Here is a 20,514-nt window from a genome sequence, read left to right as displayed (position 1 = left end):
CTGCCCTCACATCTCTGCACTCTTTTCAGAGGAGAGACATCCATGAGGAGCTGCTGAAGAGCCAAAAGGTCTTCTCTGAGAAGCTCAACCACCTGAGCCGGCGCCTCGCTTGGATAAATGTCACCATTTATTCAAAGGTGGGCAGGAGTAGAACATGAGCAGCTGAAAGGAGACCAGTGAGCCTCTGTATCTCTGCTGCTTGGCTCACATACCACATATCAGGTGTCATTTTCCTGGTGTTGAAGCAGTGTCAATGATCTGGGGCTGCTTTTTCCCTTGTTGTGTATCAGAGACTCCTTTCTAGGCTTGGCCTCTCTCTTGTCCCCCAGTGTCCCATAGTGATCAGCCCAGTCTGATCTGAGCTGCGCATGGTGCTGTAGGCTTTCCCTTAGGGCACTGCAGACAAAAGGGTGCAGATCAGAGGGAGATTCTCAAGAGGATCCTCTCAAGACATACCAGAGGATACAGGCTGCTGTGAACTGTTTCCCTGGGCTGTGCTGTGTCACAGGGGGATCTCAGCTCTTCCTGGAATCTGTGGGATCCAAGTCAAGGGGTTTTTGTTAAGCTGTTCTCCCCTTCTTCACTTGGTTCCCATGCAGAAAATATATTCCACATTTACTAATGCAGTGGATATTTGCACAGGTTGTCTCTTTTCCCCCAAATTCACCATTTTCCAGGACAAAAGCTCTGGTCTGTTTTCTCACAAGCAATTTTGCTGATTTTTTCCCGACTTCTATTGCCTTGCCCTGTCTCTTTTGTTGCTTTTGTGTGTCCCAGCGAGTAAACAAGGAAGGGAGTCCTTATGAACATATCTGGCAGAGCTGCAGTGGCTGATCCTGACTTATGAGCTCTTTGCTTGTTCCCTCCTTGCCTCCAGAGCAGGATTGCAAGGCAGAAGCTCTTGAGCTGCATTAGCATAGCCTGTGCTTGCCAGAAAATAATTCTTTCTTCCCAGACTCTTCTGGAAAGGCTGAGTGGCATCACCAGGGTGCACTGCAGGTATCACTGTGCTGGCTCATGCAGGAACACCATTCATATCTCTAGAAGATCCACTGTTATATTAAACCAGGACTGCAATGTCACCTTTCCTGATGAATCTGCAACATCTGGGAGTGAAGTTTACAGCCTTCCCTGTCTGTGGCTTGTGCTGCTATCCTGGGCTGCATGGCCTGCAGGGAGAGCAGGAATGTGCCCCAGGAGCCCAGTAAGCTTGTGGAATGTGGCTGCACCAGGAGCCTGTGCCTTCAGGGCTCCATCTCACAGTCATATCAAGTCCCTGCTCCTTCCCAATGGAGGCATCCATGCAGCAGATCTGGCATCTCTGGGAATTGAGTGCACTGGAGGATCTCATCTGTATGATCACAGCTGCTGCTGTTGGAGAGAAAGAGCTTGATTCTGTCTAGAGACAAAGTCCTGCTCTTTGCTGATGTGTCAGAGCACGGCAGAGGCTGCTCCTTCCTCACGGGAATTAGCCACTGGTTTATTCTGGGGGATTCAAAGTTAGACAAAAGGGAGTGCTGCTGCTTGAAAACACTCGAAGTTTTAAAGGACATAATTCTACCTTCGAAACATCCCTGTGGAAATTACAGCTTATTTTATTACAGCACTGTATTTATCTATCTCACTGGCTAATCAGATCTTTATATCCTCTTGGTGTAAGCTTTCTTCTAGCTTGGCAATGCCTGAAATGATGTTTGAGGTTTTCAAGTCTTAAAGTCAAATGCAGCTTTTTCAACCTTAATAAAGCCAAAGCAGCTTTTTAAACCTTAATGTTATTCTGCATAGTTGCTTTTTATCTTGAAAGTAACAGTTTGGCTGAGATGTTGGTCAGTGTTGAGAAAAAGAAGTCTGTTAGTCAGTTTAGTTGATTTACCCTAGTTCGGCCTAATTTACAGAATAAACCCATGAAAACCTCCCAAAGGTGGTAACAGCATACTTTAGAAAAGCAAATGAAATGCCTTATATACACCTCTGATTTTAATTTTTTCTTAAATTAGAAGTGTAACCCTTCTCCATCTATTTTTATGCAAGTAGCTATTGCTTATGCTATTTCTTGGCATTGCAGGATATGAAATAATACTTAGTCTTTTTATGGCTTTGGTGGCGCCCATTTTTATAGCCTAAAGTTATGTAGATGACCTTAAATTTCCTGTTTTTAATTTAGGACCTTCTAATTTTTGTTTAGAGTGACAAGAGGCTGATGTTCCTCAGGACAAAGAATCTGGTTGAATGGCTGGCACAGGACCTGAAGGGCTGTGGCTGCCTACTGCAAAGAGCTTTCAGCCTGTTCCTATTTAATCCCTACAGTGGACCAGCTTTCTTTCCAGCAGCTTTCTGGAAAGTGCCAGTGCCTGCTTTTCTTCAGCAGTATCCTTGGAATCAAAACTCACATGCTTGTTTGCCAGGCCTGTGTGGTTGCATATGCCCTGGTAAGGAGTAGTACTTGGAGGGTCTCAAGGCTTGGTGAGACAAAACCATCACATTGGTGAGAGTCATGCTCTGAGCTTGAGGTTGGTGCAGAGATCTCTGATTGTTTCTTCCCGCTGCCACTTCTGTGGTTTTATGGAAAGACCAAATGGCACAGATCTGGTTACTGAACTGAGAGCAGTAAGGTGTCTGAGCAAGATCTCCAATTGGGGATGTTTCTGAGATCTGAGTGTGATGCAGGTTGTTGTTTTCCCCAAGAGAAGCTGTCAGCTGATTGAGAGTTGTGTTCTTTCTGGGCAGGAGAAGATGCTGGATATCTACTGGCTGCTGCGAGTGTGCATCCGCACCATCGAGCACGGCGACAGGACAGGCTCGCTTTTCGCTTTCATGCCAGAATTCTACCTCAGCGTGGCTATGAACAGCTACAGTGCACTCAAGAACTACTTCAGCCCTGTCAACAGCATGGAGGAACTTCCAGGTGAGGGGAGGGGGACAGCTTCCTGATTCTGGCCTGATAAAATCTAAAGCAATCCACATGCTTACGGTGAAGCAGTAGTTGGGCATCTTCCCTTCTGTGTCCATTCCTGGTTGTGATGTGCTGCACCAGTGAATTGTCTGAGCTGTGAGGCAGGTGGTGAGCTGTGGTCACTGTGCTCAGGTAGGGAGCCCATGCCTTGTCTGAAGCTGTCACAGGACTGGCTGTAGTAAAAACCACTGGCGACCGTGGATTTTGTTTCCAAGGAGGTATCAGGAAATGGGTTTGGGTGCTGTAAGATGTGATTGCCTCAGCAATTTCTACCACCTTCTAGTTTCTGGTTGGGAGAGGATGTGCCATGAGTGCAGAAATTGGGACTGCTTTTGAAATCCCCTGGGATTTGAAGATGTTCCTATGGAGATGACCACCCACTTGATGCCAAGAGTCTGTGTTTAAGTGAATTCTGTCTGTGCACATTCTGTGCTTTTCTGGCTAAATGACCTTGCTGAGCTCTTAGCAAATAGTCCTGTGCTTTCCAGAGTCCTTGAAGGTAACAAAAGCTTCTATTCCCACCAGGACATAGCTGAAGTGCTCTTGTTTGGGCAAGAGCAGACTTGAGCAGTAGCAGGTTTCTACAGGGCGTGCAGGCTGACATGGCATTTCTGCATAGACCTAGGGTGTTCTTTGTGTTGCTCAGCCTCTTCTGCACCAGGCACTTCTCCCTTGCCATCCAGCTTGATTGCATGGTTTTGTCTTTCCTTGAGTAACTGTTTCAGACTCTGCAGACTGAGGTGAGAGGCTCTCTGGAGGTGAATGTGTCTTCCCAGCTCTCTGTTTTGACAACTAGACACACTAAGCTGCAGTTAGCTATAGCAGAAATTCATTCCATGACCTGTGCCGTGTCCATGGGAGCACTGGGACCACAGGGCTGCCCCTCAGGCTGTTGCCATAGCCCTGCTCCCTCCTTCTCTTGCAGGCTATGAAGAGACCCTTATGCGCCTCGCTGCCATCCTGGCCAAGCATTTTGCTGACTCTAGGATTGTGGGCACAGGTAAGGCTGCATTCCTCTGCTTTTGGGGTGATAATGACACAGGTCTGGACAGTGCCACTGCCAGTGGCTCACCGACCTTCTGCTAGGATCTGTCTGCTGAATCTGCTCAGTGCTTATGCCTCCACATTTAAAATGAGGCTGGGCACTGTCCTTATCCTGCTTATTGCAGGGTAAATACATGACCTAGGACACCCTTTTGAGAGCAGGACTCATGTCCCAGGTACCTGCATATCCAGTCTGGGCTTATTTCTTAGCTGCTTGAGCCTAAGCATGCTCTCCATGTCAGCAGGGACAATATGCCTCTACATGAGGGCCAGTCTCTCCCAGCCCCTGGCATTCAGGTGCTCCCTGGTGTGCTGTGTGTCATTGGGTGCCTGGCCTAGTCCCTTTTCATTCCTCCTCAGACATCCGGGATTCCCTGATGCAGGCGTTGGCCAGCTACGTCTGCTACCCCCACTCGCTGAGTGCTGTAGAGAGGATCCCAGAAGAGCAGTAAGTGCTGCCCTGCCTGTTCCTGGGGAGCTGGGGCAGGGCTGGGGTGGTGGCAGGGCTGGGTGAGCGAGGGCTGCCAAGCACCACTGTGGGTCCACGAGTTGCCAGCAGGGTGGTGGAGTTGATTTGAGAGCCTTCTGTCACCCTTTTACCAGTTGCTTTGCTCTGCCCCAGTTCCGTGGGTTCTACTGTGTGTCCTGTTCAATCTCCTGTTCCCAAACCCTGTGGGCTGACCTGTGTCCCTGTCTGGCAGGAGGATCTCCATGATGAAGAACCTCCTGGCTCCCTATGAGCAACGACCCTGGGCACAGACCAACTGGATCCTCGTCAGGCTGTGGCGGGTGAGCATCCTGCATCCCTGTCACTCTCAGCACCTGGGACTGCTGGGACACTGAACATTTCACTTTCCAGTAGCAGCAAAACTGTTTTTCTGCCTCTAAGATCTTTCCTTACCTCTTTTGCCAGGGCTGTGGCTTTGGGTACAGATACACACGGCTCCCACACCTGCTGAAAACCAAGCCTGAGGATGCCAGCCTCCCCAGCCTGCAGAGTGAGTGGGGCAGGGATGGGCAGCCGGGGCTGTGATGGGTGCTGAGGGAGAGCCAGCCTTTCCCTTAGCAGCTGTCCCTGTGGGCCAGGCCAGCTGTTGGGATAGCTGCCAAAGTAGGGTGTTCCTGGCCAAATATCCAGGCCTGGTTTTTACAGCCTAGCCATCCCCAGCCTCTATACTGGTGGTTCAGGCATGCTAAATGGTGACTTAGATCCATCATAAGTAGGGGTTCTACCCTCCAAAGGAGAGGAGAGAGGCTCAGGACTGCATCCTTACCAGAGTTTTAGCCTGAGAGAAAGCTCTGTGATGTGCATAGTGAGCAGCTGCTGTGAGGAAGAGCTTATTTGCCAAGCAACAGGTGCCCTGTGAGAAGGAGTAGGTGCCCAAGGAGATGGGGCACTGTATAAGTTTGCAATCAGGGAGTATTTAGTCCTGGCATCTCTCAGAGCCTGGCAGAGCCTATCCTGCCTTTGGCTTTGCAGTTTGGCCCTCAGCACTGTCACTGAGCTGAGGGGTTTCTCAGCTCTGTTGTGGCTGAGAAAGATGTGGGGAGAAGTTGCCTTTCTTGAGCTGAAGAGCATGTCCCCAGATTAACCCTCACAGGTTCTGGGCTTGTGTGGATACATTCCTGTTCCCCCTCTGCTATGGAAAAGGCTTTGTGCCAGACTTTGTTCCTGGAGAGCTATGCAGGGTTGGGGGACAGAGGACAGGTGGCACATGGAGGTGTATGCTGAGCCCTGGCCAGGGAGCTGCCTGTCTGTTCTAACAGCACTCTTGTTCTCTTTTCTCTCTCCTGCCCATGGTGCCCAGGAGATCTCTCTGTTGCTAGTTTCCAGAGTAAGTTTGTTGTGTGACCTTCTCTTGTCTGGTGGAGTAGCTTTAGAGAGCTCCCTGCTTCCCCTCTTCTGCCTAGAGTCACCCTTCTTTGTAGGCAGAGAGCTTCACAAGTGATTGTTTTCCTCAGTTCCATCCCTAGGAGAAGCCAGCAGGGCTGTGCCATGTGTCAGTCTCTGAGGCTGCATCATGGACCTGCTCTTGCACCTGTTTACCAAGGTTACCTGCCTCTGGGGTCAGAGCCCTGCTGGAGGGATTCCTCTCATCCTTGGAGGCCAATGGAGAAGCCCCCGCACACACGCAGGAGGGATGTCATGGCTGTTCCCTCACTTTCCTACTGCACAACCAAGCCACCAAGTGGCTGTCACTGGTCCTGTGGGTGATAACTGAGCTCAGCCCATCCTGGAGAGCTCTGGGGCAGCAGCAGAGTTCCTCAGCTGTCGAGGCCTTGCTCCACACATCGTGTGGCTCCACACAGTCTGAACCTGAGCCCAGAGTGGGCCATGCTGGCTACTGGGGACATACTCTTGGGAGGGCTATTCTAAGGCTCAACCAAATCAATAATGAGTGCTGATTTAATTGAAGAGGGACAGGGGTCTCAGAGGTGTCCTTGAGATGCTGCCCAGGAAAGGAGGAGGAGATGACCCCACTCCCCTTCACACCCCTCAGTCTTCACCTTGTTGCAGTTTGAGCACTGGCAGAGTCAATGGGACAAACTGCTGAGCTAAGGCTGAGCTAAGGCAAACCCTGTTTGGGTCTGCTGCTGCAGGCCAGTCTGAAGGGAGTGTGGGCAAATGCCTCTTCACTGGTGCTCCAGCCTTGTCCTGCTTTTGGGATGCTTCCTTGGAAGACTGCACAGGTGGGGAAGGTTTGCTCATGCTGCCTCACAACATCCATGAAACACCCAGAGCACAGACTACCTGGTCTCCTCCACTGCCCTTTGCCCGTGCTCCTTTTGCTCACTCTTTGCCAAAGGTGAGCAGTGGATGCTGCCTTGCTTAGCCCGAGGGCACAGAGGCTCATAAAGGTCATCTGTGCCCCTGCTTGTTCCCAGAGTTATTCCTCAGCTCTGCTGGCACTGAGCAGCTCTCATGCAAGCACAGCTCTGCCTCAGCTTGGCTCCTGAGAGCAGGCAAGGCTGTGTTCAGAGCTGGGGTAGTTGTGTTCGGTGGCTGCTGCAGGGATTTGTTTTGCTTTCACCATGACTTGTAGGCAAGGCCAGGTGCTGTCCTGGCATGCACAGTGGCTCCATGCCAAGCTGGGCCCAGCCTGACTTGGAAAAGCAAGGGCAGGGTGGCTTCAGGTTGTATCACAGGGCTGCTCTGCCCCAGGCCTTCTGCCCACGCACCCATCAGCTGGAGGGAAGGTAGGTGGGACCATGAGATCATCGAGCTGAGATATTGTACAACACGGGCCAGAGAGTTCACCCATGTCCCCTTCCCAAGTCCAGCAAATCGCCTAAGCTGAAGAGGACTTTCAGGAGGAGATCCCACCTTGATCTGACAACATCAAAAGCATCAACTGGTAGTAGTTGAACTGCCCAAGCCCTTCTGACAGTGATTGCTCGCCCTCAGAAATAAATCCATATCTTATGGTTCCTGATGGGAGTCAGGAATGGTTTGGACTGGAGGGAACCTTAAAGCTCATTCTTGTTCCAACCCCGTGCCATGAGCAGGGACACTTTCCACTAGACCAGGTTATTCCAAGCCCCGTCCAACCTGGCTTTAAACACTTCCAGGGATGGGGCGTCCATAACTTCTCTGGACAACCTGTGCCAGGGCCTCACCAGCCTCACAGTAAAGAATTTTTTCCTGATATCCAATCTAAACCTGCTCTCTTTCAGTTTGAAACCATTTCCCCAATCTAACCTCACCTTCTTCTGTCTTCCATTGCTGCTGCTCTGCCTTTCTCTGTTTTCCAGCATTTTATTCTTCAGAAGCACTTGTGTAACAGGGTAAACTCATTTCTTGTTGCTTTTCAGTGGTGAAAAATGTGTGGCCTCTGTCTTATTCAGGAAGGGGTTTTGCTTTTCTGTAAGCCCTGTGGGGTGTTCACCTTTGCCATGTTTTTAGCAGCCCCAGAGGTTTTGGTGTCATGCAGGTGGGAACCTTCCCTGATGTGCTAGTCATGGAGCCAAAACTCACCTTAGCTGGTTTGCCAGGGCTTTGTTTTGGAGGCACACATGGATCCCAAGGCCATCACACTCAACCTTATGGATATCTCATCCCACAAGTGCTGCCTGCTTTCCTTGTGCCTCACCCTGCAGCCTTCCCTTTGGTCCTCTCTAAATGCATCTCGTAATGGGCACACTGACATGGACTCACAGATACATCTGAAGCCTTTCAAAAACTCAAATTAGTGTTGGGTGGAGCTGCTTTGCTTCTGAATCGGGTCCATTTGGGGCTTTCCCCTTCTGTGCTCAAGCTCTGCTGTAAATGCTGCTGTGTCCAGAGACCCCCTCAGGTTGCTGATCCAGAGGTCTTACAATTAGCCCTGTTATAAATCTTGCTGGGTCATTAGCAAACTATAAAAGTACATAATTACCTTCCTGTGATGAAAGTACGTGACCCTGCTTCTTTACCATTATCTAGTAGGAGCACTTATTGAAGGCTTCCACTTCGCCTGCTTTATTAATTTTTAACTCTCTCTAATAATGGGCTTCTGCTACTGTTAGACTTTCTGCCATTACTACTTCTATTAAATAATTCTGCTATATTTTTTTCCTATAGTTGAAAAAACTTTGCAGTACCGTGGTCAGTCAAGGATGTTTTTTATGTCTTCTCCATCTCTTATGCCTTTTCTCCTTGCTTTTCCCTACCATTGCCTATGTTACATTCACTTTACCTCATATTTTAACTTATGTCTTTGCTTCATCATGCCCTTTTAACCCAGGTGCTTACTAGAGCACTGGGGTTCCTGGCTCCCTTATGATCTTCTTAAAGAACTCTATGTTTTAATTCACCATTTTCTCTGCCTAGATTTTCTTCTATTTTTTGTTGATATTTTTGCAGGGAAATTTCTGTTGTGGAAACATCGGATGTGTCTATAACCCCTTGGTTCCACGCTCTGTTGCCTACATTGAATATATTGAGGTCAAAATTTCTAGCCTTGGAAAACTGCCAATTTCTGTTCCAATGACTGATGTTTATCTGTCATAACAAAGGATAAGCCAAGATCGAGTGGCTTTTGTGTTAGGGAGGTACAAATTTCGAAGCATTGATGAAGCACTTACTGGTGCCAGGATCCAGAAAGTTTCCCCATCACTGAGTATCCACAGGCTCCCCGTGAAATGACATCCTTACCTGCAGGGACACATAAGGGGTGTGGCATTGTCCAGGAGGGCAGTGGTAACTGCCCCAGCAAAGGTGAATATATTGCAAATAAAGATGGACATGGCACCAGGACTGAGTTTTGGATGCCAGTAAAAATTACCTCATCTGGGAATTCGTGCAAGGAATGAAGCTGTTTGTGCTGTATTCCAGGGCTTGTTCCTTATGTTGCTTTCAAAGTGTAGCAGTGATCTCAGCATCTTTAGATTCAGAGTCCTCTTGGGATCAACAAAAGCCAGGGAAATAATTGTTTCCTGGTGTTAACTTTAGAAGTTTCAATAACCTATTTACCTGTGGAGAGGCTTGACAAAAGGCAACAGTTTTTAATGCTCTTATAATCTAGCACAGTCTTCCAGCACCAGGGAAAGCATTTAAGAACCCAGAATTGCAGAATCACACCACTCATTGAAAAAAAGTCTGTGAGGAAATAGTCATTGGCTAAAAATCAGGATAAAGCAAGTTATTGCAAGCATAGGAGCATCCATCAAAAAACCAAAGCTGCCTTCAAATGAGGTAGTCTTTGGCTGGGCAGTTCATCCTGAGATCTGTCCTGACTTGCAATGTTAGTAAAAGAGGATTTGGCAAGAGATCAGCAGGACAACATGCAGAGTTCTTTATTGAGGAGTGGTGATCTCTGCCTAGAGCTACTTGGGTACTTGAAGGCTGGAAAGGGACTCATACATCAGCAGTTTTAACAAAAAGCAGTTTTTACATGTTGAAGGGAGGCTGGGGAAAAGAAGACACTAAAAGCTTAGCGCCCTGCAAAAAGACCTCTCAATTCTGAATGAGTGGGAGAGAAACATGGATAAAATTCAGCATCACCAAGTGTAGAGGGGTGGAGTAAGAGTGGGCTGTGCCCCTTCATCCATCACTGGCAGAGAAGACAAGGTGTGCCCCAGCATTGACTCCTGGGCTTCTCCACTTGTGCCTCAGGACCAGTTCTTGAGGGTTATCCTTGAACTGGTAACCTATTGTAATCTAGAGAAGAGCAGCTTGATGCTCAGTCCAAGGAACAAATTACACAACAGGAATTATGAGGAAAGCAAACCAGAAAAAAACAAAATCACATTATGCCTTTGTGCCAATTTGCCACGCACTCGTGGTTTGGATGCTGCGTGTGCTTCTGATTCCACCACTCCGAAGAAAACTTGGGAGAAATGTTGGGCTTCAGGAGGGGTGGCAAAAGGGACAAAGATGGGACAGTTTCAGTGTGAGAAACTGCACTAGCTGGGGCTGGTCCCGTTTAAAAGATTGTCGTGAAGGTCTGGAATCACAGCTAGCTGGAGGAAGTGACTGGAGAGGAGCATCTTGCTGTCTCTACCACCAGAAGGAAGGGGTTACAGAGAATAAATATTAACAAATAAAGCGAGTAGGAGCCAAGCTCCTGTCTGAATTTCTCCTGCTACACACAGCTGAACTGTGGAATGTTGCTCTGGGACATGTTTAATGCTAAAGGCTTACACAGTTTCAGAGGACACTGAGCAAGAAATCCCCAGAGGACCAATAAATATGTAGAAAGGACATCTGTCTTGGCCAGTCCCTGGGCCATGTGTAGCCAAAGGCAGGGAAAGTACATGTGGGTGGGAGTAGGACATCAAAGACATTTGTTGTGATTAAATCCTTCTCAAAAATGAGCTTTTAGGCAGGATCAAAGCCAGGGCACTGGCCTGCTTGGGGTGGTTATGCACTGTGTGTTTCAGTGAGTGTCCTCCATAATAACATTGCACTTGCTAGTGGGTATTCACAGAATAATTTGTCCTGTTTCCGTTTCAGATGACTGTCTCCTGTCATCCCTCCCTGGCTTTGTTAATCCCAGCTAGCAATCTGGCTGTAGTTATGCCTTGCTTCTTGATCCCTAGGGATGTGATGGAAGTTGTCCTGTGTTTGTTTTGCCCACGCTGGCCCTTTGAGCAGGCTGCAACCCCAGAGAGCTTCTGCAGTCACAGCACAACTTGTTCCTCTGGGCATGGCAGCCCTGGTGCTGCCAGGGTTTTCACCTGCTATTTCTAATAGCTTCTAGTAGAGGAAAATGTAGTTACATTGGGTTCTTTCCCTAGAGCTGGTAAATCTGCTCAAGTTTCTCTTTCCAAGCCCTGAGTTTTGGGCTGAACTCCAATACCCTTCCCTTGTAGTGCTGGATGTTTTGTGAGTCTCTTGCTGACAGTGGGTCCTTCTGCTGGTGAGAAGCATCTATCCCATTTGTGCCCCCTTCTTTTCCCTGCCCATCCATGGAGGTTGGTGTCCTACACAGCCCTGACTGTGCTTCCCAGCTGCTGATCCTGACCTCATCTGTGATCTTGATAGCGTGGAAGCCCAAAGATGAGATGCCATGAAACCAAGGGGATGTGTCTGTGCTTGGGTTGAACCACTGGGGAGTGTGGGTATCTCTGCCTGAGCCTGCTAAGGGCAGAACCAGTCTCAGCTCCATACAGAAGCCTCTCAGGATTGGGATTTACTGAATACCTTCCTCCCCAGACACAGGCAGACAGGCACGGCCACGTGAGGCCAGGGTGGCTGTGCTTGCTCTGGGCAGCTGCTAACACACGGTATCAGGAGCAATTAATGCTGAGCTGACCATGGGCCTCTGCAGAGCTGAGCAAGAGGGATTCTGAGCTGCAGGGCAGTGCTCCTCTGCATGTGGGCAGCAGTGAGCACGGAGGGTTCTTCTCTGGCTAATTCAGGTTGGCATTGGAAAGTGCTGGGAGGCCCAACAGACATGATCACTGCTCAGAATATTCCTTGTGCCAGCTCCCAGTGTCCTGCCATCTCTGCTTACTGTAAGGCACAAGCCATTTCCCAAGCTCAGGACTGGTCTCTCAGCCTGCCCTTGCCCCTCACTCATGGCTGCCCTGGGACCAGCCCACTGAAATTGTCACTGTCTGGTTTCAGAGCCGTGTCCCTCCACCTTGCTGCAGCAGCACATGGCAGACCTGCTGCGCCGAGACCGCGACCTGGCCCCCAGCTTCCTCAACAGCGTCCTGAACCAGCTGAACTGGGCATTCTCTGAGTTCATTGGCATGATTCAGGAGGTGGGTGTGCACCACCTGTGGTGCTGTGAGATACTCCACTCAATGGGTGCTGTGTCCTGCACTCAGAAAGGCTCAAGGCACAACTCACTGAGCCGGGGGTCGCACCCCTCCTTTTGGCAAGGGGCTCCTTTTTAAGCTGTGTCCATTGCTTGGCAGATCCAGCAGGCAGCAGAGCGCCTGGAAAGGAACTTTGTGGACAGCCGCCAGCTGAAGGTGTGTGCCACCTGCTTTGACCTGTCAGTGAGCCTGCTCAGGGTGCTGGAAATGACTGTCACACTGGCACCAGAGATCTTCCTCGACTGGAACCGCCCATCATCAGAGCTGCTGCTTCGAAGGCTTGCCCAGGTACCGTCCTGCATGAAGAAGCAGCATCTGGAGGGGTAGGGGGACCCCCTCTGCCCTCTCTACAGATGTGTGGTGAACTGGGGGCTCCTGTTACAAATGCTGTAGTACTTAGAGCTGCTGTAGAACAGGTGGTGCTCCCTAAAGTCTCTACATATCAACTGCTCCCCTCCTTTGCTCTGGTCACAGCTGATTTCTGCCTCTACTGGGAGGGAGGGTGACAGCTGCTTAAATCTTCCTTATGAGGGGCCACTAAATGCTGAATTCTCCTGTGACAAGCAGTGTCATGAAGTCTGGAGACAAGGTGTGGTATTTCTAGGTGAGGAGCTGTAGCTGGTTTCACAGGTCACATACTCCAGTGTTTGGGCAGTCCTTTATCCCTCAGTCCTAGAATATGGTACCAAATGTCTCCACTTTCCTGCCACAGTGACTGGGACTGCCCCATTCCAACTCACAACACCCATTAGGCTCCAGTAAATTAGTTTGTTTTCTAAAGCATGAGCAATCCTGGAAAGCCCTGAGAGCAGACTGCCCTTGTACAAGCTGGATTGGCAGAGAGCCAGAGTCAGATGTACCTTAGTAGTACCCCAAAGGTTGATACTTAGGGCTCTGAGCAGATAAAACAAAGCAAGAGGTAGCAGGGTCTGGTACCATAATCATGAGGGAAGTGCTCAGCTGAGCGAGGAGGAAAGTGAGGGGCTCTTAGCAAGTGGCTTAGGCAAGCTGGGGAATGTGCAGCAGAGAGTGGGGTGCTGCAGCTTCCTCCTTGCTACCTGGTGCTGTTATGAAGCCGTGCCCCACCACTGACCAGGCCCACAGAGGGGTGCAATGTTCTGCTGTTGTGCATTGGGGCAGCAGAAAGAGAGATGCTGCATTTGAGAGATTGCGCTCCGCTTGCAGCAGTTCTGTCAAGCCTGGAGCCGTCCCTACTCCTCCCACTGGGGGTTTGGGTGAGAGCTAATGGTGGCTAATTAAGTGTAATCACAGCTAATTCCATCTCTGTAGATTGCTCTCTGCACTCATCCTGTGCTTCAGAGCTGGTAGGTTCATCTCCAGGTAGGGCAGGACCTGATCTGTGCTTCACCTTGGTGACACTGCTTTTGTCCACGGCTCCTAGCTCACTCTTCACAGGCTCTGGTTGTCCTGGGGACTACAGCTTCTGCTTGCCAGGAGCTTTTATCTGCAGAAGTTGCTTGGCTTCTGCGGGTGGGAATTCAGATTTAGGTCGAAGGTACTCACATTCAGTCTTGAACTCAGACTGACTCTTTCCTGGAAGGTTTTGGTCTGGTACAACCACTGTGATGTGGTACCACTCCTTCTATGCCAGGGCCAAGCTAAATATGTGCTATGAGCCTCCCTCTGTGTATCCACCAGCTCTCAGGCACTGAGTCCAAACTATAAGGACATGCTGTCCCAAAGCTCTTTGGATGCTGCTCACAGGAAGGCCCATCCAGAAAATACAAAACCTATCTACTTTTCCCTGTACAGCTCTTGAACCAGGTGCTGAACCGTGTGACAGCTGAAAGGAACTTGTTTGACAGAGTGGTCAACCTCCGTCTGCCAGGTGAGTCCACTCTCCTTGGAAAACATGCTGGGAGCATGCCCTTGGGAAGGGAGGGATGGCTTGTACTGAAGATGAGTGCAGAACTGGATGAGATCAGACCTCAGACCTGCCCTGCTCTGCCTATCACACAGTGGCAGAAGCTCTTACCTTTCTTTTTTGTTTCCATAGGGCTGGAGAGCGTGGACCATTACCCAATCCTTGTGGCTGTGACTGGGATACTGGTCCGGCTGCTGGTGGACTCTGATGTTCAGGGGTGAGTGGCTTTTACCTTCCAAAGCACAAGAGTCTCTGTGTGTGGCACTGCTCTGGGTGCTGCAGTGGGGCCAAGGGAGGTGTTGCAGGAGCAACATGGGGTGTAGAGATTAAAGTGAGGTGAAGCTGATGAGTGTGGAGCAGGCAGAAACAAAAAGAGCCACATTCCTGTAGCAGCTGCATCCCAGTGCTACTGCTGGATGCAAAGCCTCTTCCTGTTGTGGTGGAAAACGCTTGTTAGAGGTGGCTCTGAGATGCTGTACTGACAGCACATTTGCACCTTCCTCTTTGGGATGGGGTCTGACACTGTGACAGGACAACTGCTGGTGAAAGTTGTGAGTGCTGCATGTGATGGAGCTGTGCTGATGTGGTGACACAACCAAGTGCTGCAGTACACAGTGATGGCTGGAAGGGAGCTCACTGGAGCTCCTTCACCCTGGACCTCTCTTAGGAAGGCATCAGAACGTGTGCAGAGCTCTCTGGCTGCCCAGACGTGTGCCACAAAGGTGAGACAAGTCTTCTCCAGGCACTTAGGTGATGCTGATTTTAAGATGAAACAAATCTTGTATTTCGGATGGCCAGTTATTCAAAGAAGCAGCACTAGAGGAGTGTTGTGGCTGGACAAAGCCACAGCTGACCTGATCATTTGTCTGTGTCTGCTTGTACTGAGTCCTGCAAATAGACTTACTCAGACACTCTGCAGCCCTGCCTTTGCTGTCTCGCAGTGTCATTTGCAGGTGTCTTGCCTTGTCACTGTTTGCTGTAGGCTGCTGTAGGAAATGGAGCTCTTCTGTCTGTGCTGTACATCCTGCTTGTTTTCATGTTTGGAGAACACAATAGTGTCTGGCTTTGCAGAGAGCAGAGTCCCATCTGGCCGAGCAGCTCAGCCCTGCAGCCAGTCTTTCAGCTTCTCTCAAGGACTCAAAGATCTACACAAATATATCTAATTATAACCTGGCTCCCATGGCTGCTGCACCAGTCACACAGCCCTAAGTGTGACAGTGCCAAAACCTGGGCACAAGGTCATTGATCAATGGCCTCTCTGGGCTGTGAGCAGAGGTGGATTTTGCTTGCCCTCAGAACCTTGCTCCGTGAAAAGGGCAAATGTCACAAATTTGATCCCACAACTAGACACTTCTTCCTGAAGGGAAGGGGGAGATGATAAAACATGCCAGGACGAGAAGTCCTTCCCTGCCTGTCTCTCCCTTGAACATCTGTCCCAGGTCAGGTCACTTGTCAGGTCAAAATGGGGAAGGAGAAAGGTTGTCCCCTAGTTTATCAAACTCCGAAGAGCACTGTGAAGATGGTAGTGGGATATCAGTCACATCCTTCCTAGCCTGCAGGGAGTGCTGGAGAAACAGAAAGCTTCTAGACTGGCCTTTCCCTGAAAAGCCTGTTGTGCTTTGGGTTTGTGAATTCCAGGCATCCGGTGTCATCACCAAGTGGCACTGTCCCCTGTGTGCCAACAGCATCCTTCATGCCTTGGGCTGCACCATCACAAACCAGAGACACTGTGCTCGAGGGAACTGGCAAGTCTCTGATGTTCAAGGGCTTTGTAGTCACTTCGCTAAGCACTGGAAAGGAGAAATAAATGCAAAATAGTGTAATGATGGGTGAAAAGCATCCTTAAGGTGGATCTAACGAGCAGAAGAAGCAGAAGGTGGAACAGGAGGAAGCCCAGGGAAAAATATCCATAAGGCAAAATTCTTCTGTGTGATTTGCAAAGCCATGCACATGAGGTTTGATACATCAGTGATCTATAAAAGGTAAGCAGATGTTGCAGGAGAGCCACTGAGGTCAGTCAAGACAAAAGAACCAAGGCAGGTGGCTTGGAGACCCTCTACTGCTGCTTGAGCAGAGGAGGTGGCAGAGACTAGGCAGAGATCAAAGGCACAGTGTCATGGAGAAGGGAGAACTGAGCCTTCACACTCTTGGCAGCACTCTGAATTGAGGACTGGGTGTTGCACCCCACTTACAGAGCAGTTCTGCTCTGTGCAGCCACACTGAGAAATGGCAAACAGAGATGGGAGGAGAAAACAAGAAAACTGAGGCTTTTCTGCTGCCTTTATATTCCTCAAGGGCTCAGCTCTGGTTTCATCCTCTATCCAAGGAACCATCACCACAGGGTGCTGAAACCTGAGAGGTGCAGCTGGGGTAACAATCACCCAAAACCCAGGGAGATGGTGCATATCAATGATGGCTGGGCCAGAGCACAGCATCTGTCTCCAGGTGCATGAGTAAAAGGAATGGAACAGGAGAATTCAAACCTTCCTCGGGTTTTTACACTCTCATGGAAGATGATTTCCGTGACTGAAGTGATTTAAAGGGTCCTGTATGTAACCAGGCTCTCCAGAGCAGACCCTTAATGTGAACTTATTTGTAGATTCCTTTCCTTTTTCCTTTCTCTTGGTGCAGCAAGTAGGATAATAAGATAGGCTTTTGTCCTTCCCCAGAAGCTCTCTGCCTGGGCAGTGCTGAAAGCTGGTAGAAATCTCTTCCAGGTCCCATTTGGTAACTCCCAGATTGACAGAAATCATTAACAGAGAGATTTTCCACCCCACATTTGCACGTAGCAATGGCCTTGTGGGAATTACCAGGAACCTGACTGCTTCCCTGTGAGGAGGTTGTGCCCCAGAGAATAAGGACAGGGACAGGACCTTGAAAGACTTCCTTGGCTTGGCTGTGTTTTTTCTGGTTGCCTCTGACCCGGCAAGCAGACACTGTGCCAGGCACTTGGCTGGAAGGTGCTGCAAACATCTGGGACATAGGGAATGGGCTCATCTGGTGGTGAAGGGATGAAGTCCCATTTATGGGATGAGAACATTACAGTGGGGAAGTAAATAAGTAAGTAAGAGCCAGGGCCCTGCCAACTCATCCAGTTGCGTTATCAGGCTGCAATCAGATGCTTCAGCTGCTCCTTTCCCAGCACAGGACACTCATCCAGGCATTGAGTCCTCTTGCTGTGGACTCCTGGCATCAAACACAGCCATTAAGCACAAGGAAAGGGAACATTGCCTAAGCTAGGCTGTGGTGAGACAGTTGATCCGTCAGTCCCAGGATGGAGTAGGCTGTGCTTTTGAGAGAGCACAGGTGCAATTCCTTGCTAGGTCAGGCAGGATGGGCTGGTGCTGCTTGAGGTGAGTGCCTCCTCCCAGCCCTCAGGTGTGAGAGCTGTTGAGCAGCACTGGGGAGTGTCAGGGGCTGGCAGGGCCGAGGGAAGGGATGTCCCTTTGCTCCCTCTGCCAGCCTTAATGACTGAGGGGGGAGCAGAGGAAAGGCGGGATCTGCCAGGCTGAGCCAGGAGCTGGGCTGAATCCGTGCCACAGACCCTGGCTGTCTTCAGGCAGTATCATCCCTCCTTTGTCTGCTTGCTAAATAATTGACCAGATTTTCTATTAAGCCTCTTTCAGAATGAGCTAATGGAGCGGTGTTGGCCAGAGCTGGTGTCAGGATCCTGGCGAGAGCGAGTGGAAGGGAAAGGGGTGAGGCCCAGAGGTGAGGCTGTGGTCCCCAGTGTGTGAGGGCATGCTGTAATTAGGACTGGCTTTGTGGGAAGTGAGTGGCCGTCCCAGATGGAGATGAGCTGTGTTGTGTCAGGACAGGGCCAATGCTCTGCTCCTCAGGCTTCCCCCATGCTCCCTCCATCAGGCAGGGAGGCAGGGAGGTGATGCTCTCAGGGTGAGGAGAGGGTTGGGATACATGCAAGGAGCCAGCAAACCAGTCTGTACAGGACAAGTCCTAAAGAGCCTTCAAGGTGCATCTCCCAGGGACTTCTGCATGAAGGATGGAGAAGACAGAAGGAGATGCACTGTGCTCACTAGGAACGTGGTGGTACCAGCCATCAAAGCACAGGACAGGGATCCTGGATCAGAAGAAACCATGCTGAGCCAGTGGGATGCTGAGCAGGAGCCAGTGGGACCTGCCAGAAGCAGCACTGGGCTGGTGTGATGTCAGGATATTTCTGTCTGGGTCTCCACACTCCTCTCCTTTGCAAACTACAGATGGGCGCAGAGAGATGGGCTGGGAACAGATAAAGGGGTTTGTGGGGCAGAAGTAACACACTAGTGACCAGAAAGGTAAGGAGGCACAAGACGGTGGGAGAGGAAGGCTAAAAAGACTTCTCAGCTGCTAAATGGTTTTGGGATCATTTCCACCAGAAAGATCAGAAGGTCTGCAGGTTCCTAAACAGCCTGGCCCTGTGTGCTTATGTGCTGCTAGGACCTTGGGGACTTGGCTGATCCTGTGGACATGGCAGTTTTCTACATAGTTCCTGTAAGACTTTGTAATTACTGATCCCTTAAACACTAATGCTCCCTCGACAGTGTTGATGAGCAAGCTGTGGTGGAAGGAGGGCAGGAGTAGACATTTCATGGACCACACAGTCTAAAGGAGTCCTTGGTACCTTGCTCTAAAAACTCAGAAAATGGGTGGTACTGCAGTTTTGCAGTATGTAACATTAGGGTGAGCCTGAACCAGAGCACAGAAGAATTATTAGCTCTGGCCAGTGTTTCGTGGTTAAAAAAGGAGTGTGGTCAGTGTTTTTACAAGCTGCCATCTCCAAGTGCTGCATCCTGAGTGATGGGACTGCCAGGGGCTGGGCTCTCTCAGCCCCTTGGGGCTGTCAGGCACATGCTGGGAGACAGGAGCAGGCCTTGTGCTGGCCAGCACCAGGCTTTGCTGATTGGAGCTCTCTGGAAATCTGAGCATTGTAAGGAAAGGATCCAGGCCCCACCATGTCCATCCTTGGTGACCGGAGGACAGGATGGGACTGGCATTCAGTGCCCTGTTGTCCTGGCTGAGGTGTGAAGTGCCAGAGGAGACAGGAGTCAGTGTTGGACACTGGTCCCCAAAGCTAATCCTTATCCTCACACATGCTGGCACAGGTCCCTGTGTGCCAGGGCCAGTGAGCTTTGTGCTCACCCATTACTTTGCCCTGCAGAGTCAAGGAGCAGGAGGGAGGTTTGGCTGGGAGCCAGGGGTGTGATGGTGGAGATGGCTGCCAAGAGAGGACAATGTATTCCTTGGGGAACGTCCATTAGGTTTCCCAGCTCCTGCCTGTCAGAGGCTTTGCTCCTGGCTGTTTTTCCTTGCTGAGATGTTCTGCCTTTCAGGCTGCTTAATGAACTGCTTCGACAGTTCCAACCGCCTCGCAGTGCTCATTGGTTCAGCAGTGTGGTGTGGGATCCTTTCTGAGCATCAGGAACATGTGAAAAGCAGCAGCAGGACTTTCCTGGGTAAAGGCAGAAGGATCCCTTGAGGGCAGCACGGATACAAATCTTAGAGCAAGTCCCTCAAGAGCAAGCCTCAGCCTTCCTGCAGGGATAGGAGAATTGCAGCCAGCCTAGGAGAGTTCTCCTGGGCTTTTTCAGGCTGGTGTGTTCCTGAAAAGAACTCTGGGAGCTTATCTTACACTCTCTGAGCTTCCCCCAGTCTTCAGTCACTACCCTCAGCTGAGGATGCAGATTTGCAGGAACGCTGATGCCTGGGAAGCTGGCGTTGGCAGTGGGGAAGGGGAGGATTTTTGGGGAGATAGACAAGGATGGTGAATCCAGCAGCTGGGGCTCAGAGCAACACTTCATCTTTCCTTCTGCAGGAAGATGTGCTTAGATACGGCACATGCTCTGGCATGGGTTTGGCACTGTCTCGGCAGGTGCAGATCACACTCGGGTCAGTGCCCTTGTCTGGTTTGTTCCTGGGTGCAGTCAGCTGGGTCTCTTATCTTTCCCAAACATTCCCAGGTCAAATCCAAACGTTCCTTCCCATGGGATCCCTGCCTGGCCGTAAAGCCAGGAGTGATGACAGCACCTCAGCTCCACCCTCAAGGTGCCACTCCCCTCTGTGTCTGACAGGACTCACCTCATCACCCCCTGGCAGCCCCGGTGAGGCTGGCACAGTGTCCTGGGCCCATCAGGACACTGTGCTAACACGAGGTGACAGGGCCAGCAGAGGTGGGTGTGGGGCAGCGAGGGCACAGCCAGCGAGGGCACAGCCAGCGGGGGCTGTCACTGTGCATCCGTCACCTCCGCCAGCCGTGGGGCACGGGTGGCACAGAGCTGTGCAAGGTCACTGTCAGGAGTGGCACTGGGAGGCTGGACTGTTCCAAGAGAGCTCTCCCAAACACTCACCCCTCCTTGCATGGAGGCGGGGGCAGTACTGACAATTTATTTGG

At 50.4% G+C, this 20,514-nt stretch overlaps 1 protein-coding gene across 2 annotated transcripts in view; it reads left to right on the top strand.

Moving 5' to 3' along the window:
- RNF123 (ring finger protein 123) overlaps nt 1-20,514 on the top strand; it is a 47,589-nt gene that overhangs the window by 20,673 nt on the left and 6,402 nt on the right. For both annotated transcript variants that reach the window (XM_014869729.2, XM_088171650.1), the window contains exons 26-35: nt 30-137; nt 2,728-2,905; nt 3,879-3,953; nt 4,358-4,445; nt 4,699-4,786; nt 4,911-4,995; nt 12,048-12,187; nt 12,344-12,532; nt 14,018-14,093; nt 14,262-14,346. In XM_014869729.2, the coding sequence (XP_014725215.1) occupies nt 30-137; nt 2,728-2,905; nt 3,879-3,953; nt 4,358-4,445; nt 4,699-4,786; nt 4,911-4,995; nt 12,048-12,187; nt 12,344-12,532; nt 14,018-14,093; nt 14,262-14,346 (1,112 nt within the window). The remainder of the gene's footprint in view (nt 1-29; nt 138-2,727; nt 2,906-3,878; nt 3,954-4,357; nt 4,446-4,698; nt 4,787-4,910; nt 4,996-12,047; nt 12,188-12,343; nt 12,533-14,017; nt 14,094-14,261; nt 14,347-20,514) is intronic.

The sequence above is a fragment of the Sturnus vulgaris genome, chromosome 11, assembly GCF_052056855.1.
Source record: "Sturnus vulgaris isolate bStuVul1 chromosome 11, bStuVul1.hap1, whole genome shotgun sequence".
Taxonomy (NCBI): domain Eukaryota; kingdom Metazoa; phylum Chordata; class Aves; order Passeriformes; family Sturnidae; genus Sturnus; species Sturnus vulgaris.
This window is presented reverse-complemented; position numbering and strand designations above follow the sequence as displayed.